The sequence below is a fragment of the Pan paniscus genome, chromosome X, assembly GCF_029289425.2.
Source record: "Pan paniscus chromosome X, NHGRI_mPanPan1-v2.0_pri, whole genome shotgun sequence".
NCBI lineage: Eukaryota > Metazoa > Chordata > Mammalia > Primates > Hominidae > Pan > Pan paniscus.
Genome location: NC_073272.2, coordinates 56316691 through 56333907, shown reverse-complemented (window position 1 = coordinate 56333907; position 17217 = coordinate 56316691). Strand labels below are relative to the sequence as shown.

The 17217-nt window shown below is 51.0% G+C and overlaps 2 protein-coding genes and 1 non-coding gene across 10 annotated transcripts in view; 1 reads left to right on the top strand and 2 right to left on the bottom strand.

Annotated features, from left to right (window-relative positions):
* Positions 1–6196, top strand: part of PFKFB1 (6-phosphofructo-2-kinase/fructose-2,6-biphosphatase 1) — a 67180-nt gene extending 60984 nt beyond the window's left edge. For all 3 annotated transcript variants that reach the window (XM_057301063.1, XM_034950716.3, XM_003807145.6), the window contains 4 exons: positions 12–141; positions 2728–2790; positions 3851–3915; positions 4274–6196. In XM_057301063.1, the coding sequence (XP_057157046.1) occupies positions 12–141; positions 2728–2790; positions 3851–3915; positions 4274–4333 (318 nt within the window). In that variant the 3' untranslated portion in view covers positions 4334–6196. The remainder of the gene's footprint in view (positions 1–11; positions 142–2727; positions 2791–3850; positions 3916–4273) is intronic.
* A 109-nt stretch (positions 6197–6305) lies between these two features.
* Positions 6306–17119, bottom strand: TRO (trophinin). Of its 6 annotated transcripts, none has more exons than XM_034950714.3 (13): positions 16859–17119; positions 15446–15519; positions 13969–15159; positions 13182–13286; positions 13004–13067; positions 12669–12748; positions 12054–12145; positions 11248–11327; positions 11112–11154; positions 10632–10694; positions 9956–10070; positions 9027–9134; positions 6306–6533 (listed from the first exon to the last, which is right to left on the bottom strand). In XM_034950714.3, exons 2-13 carry the CDS (start codon positions 15488–15490, stop codon positions 6399–6401), a joined length of 2121 nt encoding a protein of 706 aa, XP_034806605.2. In that variant the 5' UTR covers positions 15491–15519; positions 16859–17119; the 3' UTR covers positions 6306–6398. The 6 variants fall into 6 exon arrangements, with proteins under 6 accessions (XP_034806605.2, XP_057157045.1, XP_014198948.2 ...); XM_057301062.2 differs by having other exon boundaries at positions 15446–15534; positions 16859–17057; XM_014343462.4 differs by lacking the exon at positions 6306–6533 and having other exon boundaries at positions 6707–9134.
* On the bottom strand, positions 10304–10432 carry LOC112438604 (small nucleolar RNA SNORA11). The gene has a single exon (XR_003027008.1). It is a non-coding gene; the product is annotated as a small nucleolar RNA SNORA11 (small nucleolar RNA).
* Positions 17120–17217: the final 98 nt, after the last annotated feature.

Genomic DNA, 17217 nt, shown 5'->3' with positions numbered 1-17217 from the left:
CTTACGTTTAGTCCTATGAGGATCTGGTTCAGCGTCTGGAGCCAGTGATAATGGAGCTAGAACGACAGGAGAATGTACTGGTGATCTGCCACCAGGCTGTCATGCGGTGCCTCCTGGCCTATTTCCTGGATAAAAGTTCAGGTACTACCCTCATCTCTGTTTTGGGAATGTTTGATGGTATTTGAGACACTGACACCAACAATTAGATATCTATATCTTAGTAGTTAAGAGAAGAGTATCTAGAACAAGGATGCCTAGGTTCAGATTCTTTCTCTTTCACATACTAGCTGTACTGCCTTTCACAAATTACTTTAACTTCTCTGGCCTCAGTGTCCTCATCTGTAAAATGGGGAGAATAATGATGAATTTTAAATAATATAAGTAAAAAGTTTAGAACAGTTCATGACACATTGTGTGGGCTATATGTTAACTGCTATTATTAGTATAGTATTATTCTTAGCTAACATTTTCAAAGCCAACATTAACAGTCTGCCTCAATCTGGAAAAGATGAGCTAGTATTTCTGTGAAGCATGCTACCATCAGGTGATCGTAGGGCCTTTCATAGCTTCATGATCCTGATTACAAGTTTCTGTCCTTGCTATAGGGGTAATTTCCCCAAGATAGTGATGTTTTCATTTTAAATAGTTTTTCAAATGATAATTTATTTTTAAAAAAATATGTAGGCATTGCATTTACAGAGTATTTACACACTGACTGCATAGGCTGAACTGCAAACTGGGGCAGCTGGCCTGGCAAAAAAAAAAACTGTTATATCACTTTCAGGCATGAGATTCCATTTCCAATGTGGATGCTGATCTGTTAGCATTTCCAGGATATTTTTAAGGTGTCTCAGAACAATGCAAAATTATATTCAATGTCTACACTGTTTTACAGTCTTGGATCTTTTCTACGATGCTAGTTTGAAAATAAAGAACACTGTAATATGGAGTCATCCAGAATTGGAACCCAGGGCACTTGAGAACTTGACATTAAATAAGGAATTTCCTCTGCCTGGTCCTCAGTTTCCTCACTGGAAATAGGTGATAGGATGAGCGGTGGGGGTCCTTGCACTGGTAGATTTCTCTCTGTTCACATCTCTACTTTTCAGGGCAATGTTTTGAGACCATGAGGCAGGTGCTGTAACTCCCATTGTCCAGATGAGGAAATGGGAGACCCAGAAAGGTGAAGTGACTGGCACAAGGTCATGGGGCTCAGAGTGTGAGGGATAGACATTGATCCCAGGTACATGCCAGAGGACTTCCCGTCTCAGACATGTGTGGAGTGCTTTTTACACACAGGCTACCTGTCCTGGGAGCCAGACAGGGCAGCACTGGACAGATGTTCTCACCCCCCCACCCACCCACCCCATTACTTAGGTGAATGCTGGAACAAGGCCCAGAGAGATGATGTGACTGAGAATGCAGACCCACAGAACATCAGGGCTGGGGCACCCTCAGAGTACATCTAGTCCAATCCTGTCCTGTGAAATGGGAACACTGAGGACCAGAGAGAGAAGAGCCCGGGCCAAGGTCATTAGTGGAGGCAGTGACAGAGCTGGGTCAGAGATCTCAGGCAAGTCACTTCCCTTCTCCGAGTCTGTTTCCTCAAGTGTACAAGGAGGGTGTACAGTAGTACCTCAATCTAGCTTTAAGGGTGTCATGAGGTAGTGGGCAAAACACCCTTGGCCCAGGGCCTGATGATGACAAAAACAAGGAGGAGCAGCAGGATGGATGCCCAGGAAGGAAAAAAGCCAACCTAATGTCTCAGGAGGCTGGGAGGGCAGTGGCAGACCTCAGAAACCTAGGGTGGAACCTGCTGTTGAGGGAAGCCATGAGGGTCGGTGATCCTGCAAAATGAAGGGAAATGGGTAGCGTTATGTGCAGGTGGGCAGGAAAGTGGGTGTCAGGAGAGAGTGCCTAGCAGGTGGGTTTATCACCCCCAGGACACTGCAAGCCCCTGGATGGCAGGGGCAGTTGACAGTAGGGGCCAGTGCATGCATTCTGGCCTCACAGGGTCCCAGGTTCAAGGCCTTGCTCTGCTGCTTCCTGGCTGTGTGACTTGCGGAGAGCATTTTTCCTCTCAGGGCCTCAGTTGGCTGAGACCATGAAATGGGCTTACTGTCCCCACCTCTTGGGCTTGCCTGAGAAATGGAAACATAGACCCAGACAAGAATTCACATGAATATTCAGAACAACTTTATGCATAATGTCAATAACTGGAAACAAGTGAATGCACAAATGCTTGTCCATCGCCAGGCCTGAGGCAGGGATGATCAGAGGGAGCGGGCCAGGCTGGGAGAAAGCTGTGGGAGCTGTCCACTGCCACAGCAGGGTCTCAAAAACACTTGCTGACGTGAACTGTGGGCCTTTGTGGTGTGGGGTCTGCTGAAGGCCCCAGGCTTGGGGCGGGAGAGAAGCCTGCCTGGGTCTCATTTGTCCTGTGAGTGAGGTGGTGGCCGTCTCCAGGGTGGCCGGCCCAACCCTCCTGCAGGACACCCAGTCCAGTCCACCACCATTTTCCAAGGCATTCCTGCCTCCCTGCTCTCCTCCTCTCTTCCCAGGTGCTCTCAGTGCTGCCCCTGCAGGGTGTGGGGAGTGGGCCCCTGGTGAGGCCCCACCACGGCAAGGGGACATGGAATGGGGAGCATCCAGCAAGCCTGGGGGCCTGGGGAGGCTGTGTCCTGGCCAGCACCCTGCCTCTGAGGGCTGCTTCCTGTTCCTTTCTAGATGAGCTTCCATATCTCAAGTGCCCTCTGCACACAGTGCTCAAACTCACTCCTGTGGCTTATGGTAAGTACTCCCACCCTGATCAAAGGACAGGCATATAGAGGCTATGAGCATGGCCCTAGTGCCTACCATTTGCCCAGAAGAGTCCTGCAGGAGGTTTCCTGGGTGGGTGTCCTGCAGGAGGTTCCCTTAGTGGGTGGTGGGGGTGGGACTGATGGTAGTAGGATAACAGGGAAAGAGTAGGATGGCTTCTAAATCTGGGGCTGGCTCTGACTCTGTGTCTCTGCCAGAGCACCCAGCACAAAGCACCAAGCTGTGGAAGGGGGATTCCCCAAAGGGGACCAGAGGAAAATTATAGGTTAGGGCCGTATTGGAGGAAGAGCACAAAGACCAGCCTGGGCAGTTTAGGCTCTTTCTTGGGACATTAGCTATGAAAGGTTCATGAACAGGGAGGGACAGAATCAAATCTATTCTGGGGTGCGAACAGGGCAGATGACCTACTGAAGCCTGGAGTAAGGTGCAATCCACAGGGATGAAGCTAAGGGAGTTTCCACAGGCATTAGGCCCCCTCTGTCAGCCCCAAGCCCCAATGATGCACCATCATCCGTCTTCAGGTTCCCTAAAACTCCCAGGTGAACTTCCATACTCCTGGTGTTGCCACAACCACATTGTCCTCCAGATAAACTTTGCCTGGCACTGATCGCCCAAGGCAGTGGCCCCAGGACTCTTCCACCTCTTCACCACCTAACACGGCTTGGAGGATCCGCAGAGCTACATCAATATTACATAGATGAGACTGCTGTCCTGCGGACCTCAAGAGCTGTGGGCAGCCAGAGTTCATCTCTCATCTCCATCCCCATTTACAAATGAGCACCTGAAGCTCAGTGAACTAAGACTGTTAGGGGCAGAGGTGACAGGATACCCTGTTGGCTGCCTCTTAGGCCTGGTGTCTTCCCCACACATCACATAGCTGTCTAAATTCTCCTCCATACAGGCGAGTCATGATCTGTACACAGTATGAAGCTGGGGGTGTGGCTGGTGATGGGGAAGGGGAGGTGATACCTCAGGGAAGACCTGTGCCTACCTTGGGGGCTTATGGACAGATGGATTGTTCTTTTCTAAGGCTGCAAAGTGGAATCCATCTACCTGAATGTGGAGGCCGTGAACACACACCGGGAGAAGCCTGAGGTAGGTGGGGGACTCCATGGCCCAAGCTGGCTGTGGACACAGCACATGGTGAAAGCACCTTATCCACAGAAAGGCTGCCCCAACCCCACCAAGCCTGGGTGTTTTGCACCAACAGATGGAGCAACCAGCACCCAGAAATGCGGAAACCACAACCCAGACCCGAGGCACCATGGAGATGCAAGGCTGGGGCAATTCCCGCCAAAAAGGCCTCAGGCTGAGATTCCCCCAGGCCTACCTGAGGGTCAGGATCCGGGCCTGGCTGAAAGAGGGGAGCCTGGCAATGAGGACAAGAGGCAGGGGAGAGGTTGGGGCCCTGCACTGCTGTCTCCTTCCTATTAATCCTGCGCTCTCTCCTCAGAATGTGGACATCACCCGGGAACCTGAGGAAGCCCTGGATACTGTCCCAGCCCACTACTGAGCCCTTTCCAAGAAGTCAAACTGCCTGTGTCCTCATCGCCTTCCACCTTTAGGAAATGCTATCTTTGCTCTTCTCCTACTCTGCCTTGGCCTCACTGAGGCACCCCACTTCCAGTGAAGAAGTCCTCCGCAACTCCCAAACAAGCCTCGCTTGCTGGCCGCAACCAAGGAGCTATCTAGCTCTGGAGGAAACTTTCTTTCTTAATTCCTATTCTCTGACGAATAAAGACTTACTGCCTACAAGAGGAGAGGAGGAGGTCATGGCGAGGCTTTTCCAGTTGTTCTCAAGGTACTGACCCTAATCCTGACCCAGCTCTGCTGCTGTGAGGGCATGGAATGGGTGAGGACTTCCTGGAGGGAAAAGTTCTACAGTAGCACCTCCAAAGATGGGGGAGAAGATAGGTGCCTGTGAGTTCCTGTGGGCCTTGTTCCAGCAAGGTGGCTGTGGGCATGACACTTTCATCCTTACACTCAGGGAAGAATCTGGCACTTGAGCCAAGTGCTCCTTTCTTCTCCAACTCTTGCTGCCATCCTGAGTGATTTCACTGTTTATGTGAATGATCCAACCAATACTCTGGCCTCACAGTCCCCTGACCCCCTCAACTCCAGTGATCATCTTCTCCCCTTCAACCACCTACTCCATGGATTTTGGTATCATCTCCCTGGTCTGACTTCTTCAACGTAAGCATCCAACTGTCTGACCACTGCTCACCCACTACCCCAGTCCTTACAACTCTCTGTCATCCACTGAATCCCTAGCAGTGTGCCTCCATACAGTAGGCATATATGTAGTATTTTCTTCTTTTTTTTTTTGAGACAGGGTCTCACTCTGTCACCCAGGCTGAAGTGCAGTGGTGCAATCTCAGCTCACTGCAGCCTCAAACTCCTGGGCTTAAGCGATCCTCCCACCTCAGCGTCTCTCACAAGGAGCTGGGACCACAGGTGCACACCACCATGCCCGGCTAATTTTCAATTATTCTGTAGAGACGAAGTCTTACTATGTTATCCAGGCTGGTCTTGAACTCCTGGGCTCAAGCAATCCTCCCATCTTGGCCTCTCCCAAAGTCCTGGGATTACAGACATGAGCCACTGTGCCCAGCCCTATAGTATTTTTTGAATGAACAATATTTGTTGCTGTACAGCATCAAGAGCAGAGTCCTTTGAATGCTCTATTGTCCCCCAATCTATCCTTAGTGTTCTGTCCCTAACTATGTTGGATACTATGGGCCATCTCTTCAGCCACTCTCCATGCAGCTACCATAAGCCAGGTACCAGTGACCCAGTGGTAAAGAGACAGACTCATACACTTGCTGCCTTTGTTCCCTTGTCCTTCCATCACAACCACCCAGCAAGACCTAAACCTTGTATAATCCACCTCTCCTTTTTTTGTTGTTGTTGTCTACTACAGAAGTTGCTGATCCCTGCTTGAAGCAGATCTATATTTATCTGCATCCACAGCCACCCTTAAGTCTGTTCAAAGTCAGGGTTGTCTTCTCTGGTACCCTATTCCATCCCACCTTCTCAGGGATGGGCTACTTCAGTCAATTCCTGACTCTTCCATATCTATCTCCTGTTCCTGTTAGCTTTTGCCCCACAGTCTATACAATATGCCCAAGTTTTCCTCTCCTATCCCAATTAAACCCTCCCTTGTTCTTATGTCCACCCCTAGTGACCTCTGCCCTTCCCTCCATTCTTACACCAGTGATTCAAAATGAATCTGTACTTACTGTCCAGAAGCCTCTCCGTTTGCCTTCTGCTCCAGGCTTTCCCTCTCCATATCTTTCCTCAACCTGTTATCCTCTTGCCTGCCATGCTTTCCCCAGGCCTCTATCCTGCTGAAGTCATATTTGCCTTTGAGCCAAAAGCTGGAGACCCACGTTCTCCAAAGAGCTATGCTGATCTCCAGCTCTTGTACGAACCCAAGATGCCACCCACAACTACCTAAGCACATTAAAAGACAGAAAAAACTCCAATTCATTTTGCAAATTTAATGTAACTCTGATACCAAAATATGACAGCACACAGAAAGCAAACAATAAAGCAGGAACAGCAAACAGATTTTTCCATCACATGACACCCTCAGCTGATTGGCCATAGCTGCCTTGACTGCTGTGTGGACAAAGATTCCAAGGATGTACTTTGGCTCCATGGGAAGGACTACTGCAATTTATTAGCGGTATCTGTAAACATGGGGAATAAATCTGAAAACAAAACAAATAGGAACACATTTTAGCACCAAATACACTGTCTTCTCATAATTCCTTAATTGCCCTCACCTTTCCACCCTGCTGTCCTGCCTTAGTGTTTCTTACAACATCTCCCAGCTCTTATACCCATCCCTGTGGGTCCTGGCTATGGAAATATTGCAGTTACCTGAAACCTCACTAGCCATAGGAGAAGCCACAGGCACCAAGACTGGCGGCTCCACTGCCAAAGCCAGCACTGGTGCTCGGTCCACCACCAAAGCCAGCACCAGTGTTTGGTCCACCGCCGAAGCCAGCTCCTGTGCTCGGTCCACCGCTGAAGCCACTGGTGCTTGGTCCACTGCAGAAGCCAACACCAGTGCTTGGTCCACCGCTGAAGCCAACAATAGAACTGGGTCCACTATTGAAGCCCGTGCTGGTGCTGGGTTCGCCAGTAAAGCCAGTGCTGGTGTTGGAACCACTGCCAAAGCCAATGATGGTACTCAGTCCTCTTTCGAAGCTGGCATTAGGCCTACTGCCAAAGCCATCGCTGGTGCTGAGGCCACCACTAAAGCCAGCACTGGTGCCAAGTGTGCTGCCGAAACTAGCATTGGTGCCCAGTCCACCACCAAAGCCATCACTAGTGACCAGTCCACCACCAAAGCCAGCACTGGTGCCCAGTCCGCCACTGAAGCCAGCACTGGTGCCCAGTCCACCACCAAAACCAGTGCTGGTGCCTGGTCCTCCACCGAAGCCAGCGCTGGTACCTAGCCCACCATCAAAGCCAGAACTTGTGCTTAGGCCACCACTGAAGCCAGCACTGGTGCCTAGGCCACCACCAAAGCCAGCACTGGTGTTCAGTCCACCACCAAATCCAGCACTGGTGCTTAACCCATTGCCAAAGCTGAAACCGGTACTGGTGCTGGGTCCATCACAAAAACTAGGGCTGGTAGCACCACTAAAGCAGGCACTGGTGCTAGGAGGGCCACCAAAGCATAGGTTAGTATTAGATGCACTGCCAAAGCAGAGGCTGGTGCTGGGAGCTCCACCAAAACAGAGGCTGGTGCCATGAGCACCACCAAAGCTGACACTGGTGCTGGGAGCAGCACCAAAGCCAATGCTGTTGCTGGGAGTACCACCGAAGTCAGCAGCGGTACTAAGTGCCCCACCGAAGCCAGCACTGGTGCTAAATGCACCGCCAAAGCCAGGGTTGGTGATTGGTGCACCACTGAAGCAAGCACTGGTGCTGACAGCACCACTGAAGCTGGCACTGGTGCTGACGGCACAGCCAAAGCTGGCATTGGTGTTGAGTGCACCACCAAAGCCAGCACTGGTGCTGGGAGAGCCACCAAAACAGACGCTGGTGCTTAGTGTACCACCAAAGTCAGTGTTGGTGCTGACAGCACCACCAAAACCAGCATTGGTGTTGAGTGCACTGCCAAAGCTGACACTGGTGCCAGGAGAGCCACCAAAGCAGACACTGGTGCTTAGTGTACCGCCAAAGTCAGCACTGGTGCTCATAGCACCACCAAAACCAGTACTGGTGTTGAGCGCACTGCCAAAGCTGGCACTGGTGTTGAGAGCACCACCAAAGCCAGCACCAGTGCTGGGAGAGCCATCAAAGCAGATGCTGGTACTTAGTGTACCACCAAAATTGGCACTGGTGCTGGAAGAGCCACCAAAGGAGACACTGGTGCTGAGTGTGCCTCCAAAGCCAGTGCTGGTGCAGGGAGAGCCACCAAAGCAGATACTGGTACTGAGTGTACCACCAAAGCTACCACTGGAGCTGGGAGAGCCACCAAAACAGACACTGGTGCTGAGTATGCCTCCAAAGCCAGTGCTGGTGCTAAGCGCACTACTGAAGACTGTGCTCGTTGTGGGTGCACTGCCAAAGCTGGTGCTAGTGCTGAGTACACCACTAAAGCCAGCCGTGGTGCTGAGTGTGCCTCCAAAGCCAGAGCTGGCTCCACCACTGAAAGTGGCACTGGTGCTGAGTGGACCACTAAAACTAGAGCTGACTCCACCACTAAAGCTGGCACTGGTACAAGGCATGCCACCAAAGCTAATGCTGGCTTCACTGCTGAAACTAGTGCTGGTGCTGGGTGCACCACCAAAGCTAATGCTGGCTGCGCTGCTGAAGCTGGAGCTAGTGCTCAGTGTACCACCAAAGCTAATGCTGGCTGTATTGCTGAAGCTGGCACTGGTGCTGGGTGCAACACCAAAGGTAATGCCAGGTCCACCACTGAAGCCACCACTGGAGCTGGGTGCACCATTGAAGCTAATACTAGCACCATCGCTGAAGCCAGCCCTGGTACTAGCTCCTCTGCTGAAGTTGACGTTGGTGCTGGCATCTGCATTTTCTTGGGCTCTGGCCTCAATTTCAAATGAAAATCTGCTCCAGGCCTGAGCATCATCGCCTAACTCTTCCCTTGTTAGGCAGTCGATATCCATGTCATCCCAATTCCAGGGCCCAGCCACAGCTTCCTCTCCAATCCCCATTTGGGCTCTTGCCTCAGCCCTGGCTTCAGCCTCAGCCACAGCCACAGCTGCAGCTTGGACTTCCATCTCCACTGCCTCGCGGTACTGCACAGCCCAGTCCTTGGGGTCTTTCTTCTGCACCTGAAATGGGAATGATAATCATAATAAGAAAACAACCCTAGTAATCATGTATTAACCTACGGGCTTTGTATTAAACTAGTAGCAATACTTTTTTAAAATTCTCAGTTATTGGGACTCTATCATGGGTCAGTTCTGAACTCCAGTTTCAGCTCTGATGACTTACGTGCTATATGACCTTGGACAAGTTACTTAACCTCACTTAGCCTAAGTGTCTTTATAATTACGGGAAATGATAGAGCGTAAATATGTTATGAACTGAAGGGTTGTGCCCGCCCCCAAATTCGTATGTTGAATCCCTAACACCCAGTGTGATTGTACTTGGAGATAGGGCCTTTATGGAGATAATTAAGGTTAAATGAGGCCATAAGGGTGGGGTCCTGATCAACAGGATTAGTGTTCTTATAAGAAGAGACACCAGAAAGCTTGCTCTCTTCTCTCTCACACACAAAGCCATGTGAGGACACAGCAAGAAGGCAGCCATCTGCAAGCCAGGAAGAGAGCCTTCACCAGGAACTGACCCTGGTGGACCCTGACCTAGGATTCTCGCCCTCAAGAACTATGAGAAAATAAATTTGTTTTTTAATCCACCCAGTCTATGGTATTTTGTTATGGCAGCCCATGCTGATTAATACAAAGTATGAAGAATGAATGAGATGATGTAAACTATATATCTAGCAGCACCCTGGGACATAAAGGAGGCTCCACATGTTTATATATGAGCTGCAGGCTGCTCTGTACCTGCCCATCCCTGTGCATTGCCTGCCCCAGCCAAGGGTATCCCATTGCCTTAATATGCCAAGCTCGGGCAGCTCTCCTCTTACCTTGCATGCAAACTTGAGGACTTTCATCTTGCTAGTCTCGTGGTAGGAGCGCAAGCCCCAGAAGAACTCATATTCAGGTGGTCTGCTGTTAGGGACCCTCTTGTACTCCAGGTACCTTGGAAAAAGGAAATGAAACTTGTTTCTAACCAAGCAACCCTGCTGTCTAAGCACTAGACCCCAGGTGGCAACCTCCTCCAAACAAATGCAAACAGCCCCTGGAGAAGGATTTCTAAGACCCTCTAGCCCCAGACTCACTACCAAACACAGTTTATGGTCTTGGCCTCCAATACTGAGCCATTTCCCACTGGCCCTGTGCAAAGCAGTCCCTTGGGCTTCTCCAGGGGAGACATGTATAGGGCATGATGTCACAGGAAGGCCAAAGTATCATGCCACCTGTGAGGAGTAAGCCCAGATTCCTGTTGGGTGTGTTGTAAACAGAGGAGCCATTCTTAAGGCCCTCTGCTCTGAGCGCACCCCACTGCAAGGGCCTTGTGTTGAGTCTGGCCCAGTCCTGGAAAGGTCTGCCCATGGGAATTTTAGACAGTATCAGTTCTAGGATACAGGATGCCCATCCCTCTAAAGCTAGTATAAGAAAGGCACTGACTAAGCACTTTCTGAACCAGATCAGTATACCCAGAACACTTCAGGGCCAGACAAAGCCCCAAACACCACTTACTTCTGCTTCACAAACTCGTCTGTGATGAGCTTCCTCACTTCCCCAAAGAGTGAATGCCTCACCCTGACAATGGGAAAAATAACCCATGAACACAGATCAGAACTGCCCAGATGAGGGCAGAGGCATTTCCCAACATGGAAGAGACCTCTCTAGCACATGGGGCAGTCTCAATGAAGTGAAGAAAGTAATGAGCACATGGCCACTAGAAGCAAGCAGTTAAGACCAGATGCCTCTTTGTCAGGGATCCCTGAAGGTCTATCTAACATCTCAGCTTAGAACAGACAGAGGACATAAAGGAGAGAGACAGCAGAGAGTTCAGGACCATTTGCCCGTCATCCACCCAGGTCAGAACCCTGGGCCCTCTACCCAGTCCAGCACCCCACCCGCTCCACCAGACCACCAGACTGATGCAATCCTAGGACCATCCTCTCTTGCCAAAGGACAACACGGACAGCAAGCGCTGAGAGAGCCCAGTCATACCCAGGGCGCAGCCCCAACTTGCGCAGCACCTCCCAGATGACAGCTGTGAGGGGAGGCAAGAGGAGACAGGGACAGAAATTGAACACATGGAATCCAGACCATGGCCGCCCATTCAGCTGCATGCCCAGCCACTCACCCTCACTGGCCTTGTTGCCATTCATAAAAATGACACTCAGAATCACCATGAGGAGACCCAGCTTGGGTGTGTCCTTGGTCCTAAGGGAATAACAGGACAGAAAGAAGGTTTATGTTTCAACAGGACAGAAAGAAGGTTTATGTTTCAGCAGCCATCCGCAAAAGATACACCAGCCAGCTCACCAGGCTAACCTCTCCCAGATTCCTCAGATACAGAATTCTGCCCAGTCTCTGCTTCCAGCTCTATGCCACCCTGGGCAAGGCACTTAGACCTTGCAAGCCTTGGTCTATTATTCAGTAAAATGGGAAAATCATATTCTCCCTTCCTCAGGTTGCCAAGAAGATGGAAGAATGGCTGTCAACCTGGTACAACACAAGCACTCAGTCAATGTGAGTCCCTTCTTTCTCTCCCAGAACCTTCAGCCCCACTGACACTCTTGCGCTTCATGCATCCTGATCCAGCCACACCAGGAAGCCCTCCTTGAGAACCACTCTGTCAAAGCCAGGCCAGGCACTCCATCGGAAGAGGCAAGCAATGACAGGCCTGCTTTCCTGGGAAGCTTCTACAGAGACAGCAAACCTGACAGCAGGAATGTCCCACCCTAGGCTCCTATACCCTTCAGTCAATCATAATCAGGTGCCACTACTGTGAGCAGGGCTCCAACTATGTGCAGGTGCTGAGACAGGGCTTTTGAGACCCTGTTTTTCCTGACTCTGTAAGAGGATGGGGGAAGTAGGACAAAGAAGGGGTAGCAGCACAGATAAAAGCAGAAGCTTCCTTCCCACTCCAGCCCTTTCCCAGCTTACGTTCCCAGTATGCCTGCAGAGGATTCCTGAGTGCTGATGAGAATATACAAGCTACTTTGCTTATCAATTTCTTTCAGATTGACTCGAAACATCTGCCAAGTAAAAGAATAGCCTGTGAGATCACAAAATTCAGCTTAGGTATCAGTGAACTTTCCGGGCATCCTAAAACTCCCAGTGTACTTAGGGGGTTTGCATGTGTAAGAAATCAGTGAGATAATGCACATAAAGCACATAGCCAAGTGCCTGGCACCCAGTAAACACACAGCAAATGTACTATTGTCATCAACATCATCTTTGTGATGAGCAGGAATCTAGGGAGACAGAAAATGGGGATACAAGGGAGAGGTGAGATCTGAAATACATGCAGAATGTATCCAACTATGAATAGAAGCTGAGACTAATTTGAGTGGCTTCTGTCCTAGCCATGCTTTCATCACTGACATGCTGTGTGACCCATGGCAAATCTACACCTCTCCCTAGGCCACTGTCTGCCCATTCACACAGTAATGGGGCTGGATTAGCATGTCTCTGTGATTCTCTCCAAAAGGGACATGTATGTCTTTGCTCGATTCAAAGCTTCCCCATTGCGCCCATCCACCAGCACTGCCCCTTCACCTTCTCCAGAGTGTAGCTTGCTCGTTCAATGATTTCTGGGAAATATTCATCATATTCTTGGATGACATCCCTCAGCATGTCTGTAGAAAAGGAGAGGTGAGAGTAGCTGAGCTTAGCAGGGGCCACAGAGCTGCAGCCCTTTTGCCAGTCCTGTTGGGTCAGTGCAATCAGAGACCTGAAGTGAGTTAATGGGAGATGCCAGCCATGGCAGAGTGCAAGGAGGGCAGGTGTGGAGATATGACAGAACAAAGAGGCCATAAAGTGTTACTCCCAGACTATGGGAGGAGAGGGGAGTGGAGAGGAGAGCTCAAGGAGGAGGGTTGGTAGGACACTACCTGAGCGTTTGATGGGGATCTTTGTCTGGTCCTTAACCAACAGGTATTTCACCAACTTATTAGCCTGGGAGGAGAGGAATAGATGGAGAGATCTTAACATGCTTGCAGAAAACTTGGAAGGAGGCAGAGAAGAGGGCAAGTGAAGAAGAGAAGAGACTGGACAGCATTGGATTCTTACCCTTTCTTGTAAAATGGCCACATCTCGCGGTGGTGCAGGCCTCCGGCCCCATGGGATCCGCCTGTAATTACTGCCACTTCTCTCATCCCCATTCAGATGCTTGGACTTCATCATCAGAGAGAAGGAAGGTCCAGAGTCACCAGGTGAAAGAGATGGCTCTGTCTCCTCACCTTGCCTGCTCCAGACAGAAAGTCCCTCTAACCCCCTCCCTCAGCCTTGCTGTAGTGGAGCCTGATCCTGACCTTGCCATTGGCCACCCTGAGTCCTGAGCTTATCTTTCACTGTCTTCCAGGAAGGAGTTTCATTCCTCTGCCAGGCCAGGAACAACTCAAGATAAGAGCCTAAGGGTCTTTCTCTTCCTCTGGCTACCACCAATTATGCTGGCTGGTACCTCTTGGACAAGTCACTTCATTTCTCTGAGACTCAGTTTTCTTAAGTGTAAAACTGGGACCTATGATCCCTTGTTGGTAAGAGTTACTTTCAAGACATTCAGACATACCCTGTGTAACTGTACCCAACACAAAGCCTGGCACGTGGTAACTACTATTTAAATACAAGTAGTATTACATACAGGTTGTAGCTGAGTGTATGGATGTCTTATTTCCTCACCAATCTGTGAACTGCTAGGGAGCAGAAACTATATCACCTTCTTCTCAGCATCTTCCACAGCCTATCTGAACACAGGGACTAGCTCAAAGTAAAACTTTTATAGAAGAAATGAACAAACTAGAAGGGTAGAAATGGAAAAGAAGCACAAAGTTAAGGATGGCAATGTCAGAGATCTCACCTTTCGGTTTCTCTTGCCCCGGGTCCTGGTTGTGGGCTCCAGGCTCAACTGAGCCAGATAGTCATCTGCCAGGGCCTGGACAGCAGCAGCAACCTGAGTCTCAAGGGCACTTACGTTGGTCTGAGCAGAGGCCATCTTGGCCTGGGCCCCTTGGTCAGCATTTGGAGTCTGGCTTTCAGTTGCCTGAGCCTTAGTGGCAGCCTTCCGAGCCCTAGACCCTCTCTTGACCCGCAAGGTGGCTGCCAGGGCTTGGTTTGTGACCATCTGAGTGGCAAGTGGGGCCTCAGAGATCTCAGAGACAGAATTTGGGCCCCTGCTGGCAGCCTTCTTGCCCTTGGATTTTTTGGGCCTGATAGCCACTACTGAGGCCTCAATCTGCCTGGTAGCTGCATCAGTGACATTTAGAGCCTCTATATGCTCAGTGTCAGTATTTATGACCTTAGCAATTGTCTTCCTGGCTTTGGAGGCTTTCTTGGTTCGGATGGAGGCTGCTGTGGTGTGGATACTGGCTGTCTCATTGGTAATTTGGCCTTGGGTGGTAGCTGTATGGGTGGCAGTTGCAGCCAGCGAGACCTCGGTGGCACTAGCTATGGCCTTATTTGCAGCCTTCTTAGCCTTGGAAGCTTTCTTAGGCTTGATAGAGGTTATCAAGGCTTGGGAACTGGCTGACTCATTGGCAATTGGAGCGTGAATATTCTGTGAGATGACTGGTAGCTTTAGGACCTGCAAGGGTGACTTCAGCTGTATAGTGCCACCCTCATGGCCAGTTGGGGATTGGGAGCCTTGGGCTGCCTTGGCAGTAACTCTCTTCATCTTGTTGGCTTTCTTAGGCTGAGCAGTGACTGAAGAAGCCTGAGTATTGGTTACCTCAGTGGTAGGTAAAGCCTGGCTGATCTGGGTAATGACTGGCAGGTTTAAAGCCTGCCAAGTTATTTTGGGCTTGTTGGTGGCAATCTCATTGGCAGTTGGGACTGGAGGGGCAGCAGGTGCAGCCTTAGTAATAGTCTTTATAGGGGCCTTCTTGGTCTTGCTTTTCTTAGGCCGGTTGACAACTGGTGGGTCCATGGCCAGGGAGTCCTTGGTTGCCGCCAACAGGGTATGCATCAGCAGGACACTGTCCTCTTCTGTGGTCTCAGTCTGTATATCTGGAGGGAAGGGAAGCCCCAGGCTCCCCGGGGGAGGCAGAGGGCCCTACACACTTAGGATTACCATCCTCTGGGCCATTTGGCCTCGCTAAAGCCCATCCCTTTCCACAAAGGCCTTCCCTTCCTCTGAGCAGTGGTTAATTAAAATGGGGTAGGGAGCAAGGAAGGAATAGAGTCAGGCAGGTTTTCCTCTCCTCCCCTTCACCATGTAAGGGAGGACTGAGACGAGTCAGGCAGGGAATTATGAAACTACACGGTGGAAGGGGTCTGAAGAGCAGTAAGTGAACTCAGGACGGGGCAGATGGCCTAGAGAGAATGCAGAGAGGCCTCACCTGAAATAGAGGCACCCTATATCCGTAGTCATTTCTCCTATCCATCTTTCTGGGAGGCCGAGTAACAGGTGAGCCTGAGGGGAATGGGCCTGAGTTAGAGAATGAGAGGGAGGGGGAGATTCATCAGACATCTCACCTATCCTGACTTAGGGGAGTCTCATGTAACCTTGGGCCCTAATCCCTTCAACTCCTGGGTTTTCATACCTAAAAAACGCAGGCCATCTGGTTTCCAAGGCCCAGCTCCTTTTGCCTCCGAGAGGGTCAGTTCTACGACCCCACCCCTTTACACGCCCCCTCCGCAACTCGATAGTGCGCATGCGCACCGACTAGAGGCGCCCCCACCCCCCATCTTAGGCCCACCTCTATCCCAAAAGAACCATTCTTCAATGCCCTCCGCGCGCATGCGCCTTGGTAAACCGGACAGTTTCTAACCAGCTCAATCCCACATCTGCCCCCTGCTCTCAGAGCAACAGGACATCTTGGCGCCACCCCGACCCACTCTTTCTAACTGCATCACATCTCGATCCAACCCTTCCCCCAACACTAGCCCCCTCCCTCCGCTCTGCAGAACCACTCCGCACCGCCCCTACCCCAACACCGCCCATCTCTCCTCTGCGGTACTGCCACGCACCGCCCCTTCCCAATACACCCCCCTCCCTCCGCTCTGCAGCATTTCTCTTCATCTTCCCTTCCTTTAATAAGCCCCCTCCCTCCGCTCTGCGGTACGTCTCTGCACCACCCCTTCCCCAACCAACACCACTCCCCCCTCTTTCCACGTCTGCAAGTGTGCAGCTCCGCCCTTTCTGCAACATGAATACCTCACCCCCAAATCCAACTGTATGAACCTTCTGTGTATTCCTGTTCTCAAACCCTACCAGGTCCTGTCTCTTCCCTTTCAAACCGGAACCAACCGGGTCATATCCCCTCCTTTCTCCTGTCTGAGTCTGGTCCTTTCCGTTGCTCAAAAGGGATGCTGCCCACTCCTATCTCTGGGTCCCGATCCCTCCATTCTGTGGCCCAAACAGGGTACTGCCCCCTTTCTCCAGCCTAAACGGAATCCTGCCGTCTCCTATCTCCCTCCCGAACTGTGTGTATCCTCCTCCCCTCTTGCTACCGTCTGAAGGATTTCTCGATCCTTCCTTTCTGCGGTCCCAACTAGGTCTGCATCCCTCCCTTTCACGGCCCGAACCGAGTCCAGATCGTTCCTTTCTGTGGCCCAAAGGGGATTCTGCCTCCTACTTTCTCCCGTGCGAACTGGGTCCAGGCACCGCTAAAGGCGACTTTGATGCGGTTAGGTCCCAAACCTCCAGCAGGTTTTCTTCAAACCTTAGGGGCGTGTGGAGTCAGGCACGTCGAAGCCGCAGCCAGGAAGCCCCCACAGGGTCTTCACTAAAGCCAGGCACCTCAGCTCACCTCGTCTTCTTGAATCCAGAAGGCGTCTGCTCTCTCCAAGCCTCTCCTTGTGTCTGAGCCTATCCCCCTCCCTGGCCGGAAGTGGTCCTGCCTCTTTCCGCCTCCAGAGGGGGGTCTCCGTTCCTGCCTGTCAGTCTCCTCCCCTCCATACCTACTTTCAACTTTCCATTCTCCTCAATGTAGCTCCCTTTTTCTGCTTACTACCCCTATTCAGTTATCACTCCCTCTTATTCTCCATTTGACTTCTCTATTCCCCACTCTGTATCTCCGTTCCTATTTGATTCTCCTGTTTCCCCTAGGAGGAATGTAGTTCTCTGAACTCCCACACTAACCCTTCCTACAGACCCTCTATCTCAACA

Coding starts and splice junctions, on each gene's coding strand:
- TRO (XM_014343462.4), bottom strand. CDS start 15,490: ATGGATAGGAGAAATGACTACGGATATAGGGTGCCTCTATTTCAG. Junction 15,160..15,445: donor ATAGGGTGCCTCTATTTCAG/GTGAGGCCTCTC, acceptor CTAAGTGTGTAG/GGCCCTCTGCCTCCCCCGGG. Junction 12,749..13,003: donor GATCCCCATCAAACGCTCAG/GTAGTGTCCTAC, acceptor CCTTTTCTACAG/ACATGCTGAGGGATGTCATC.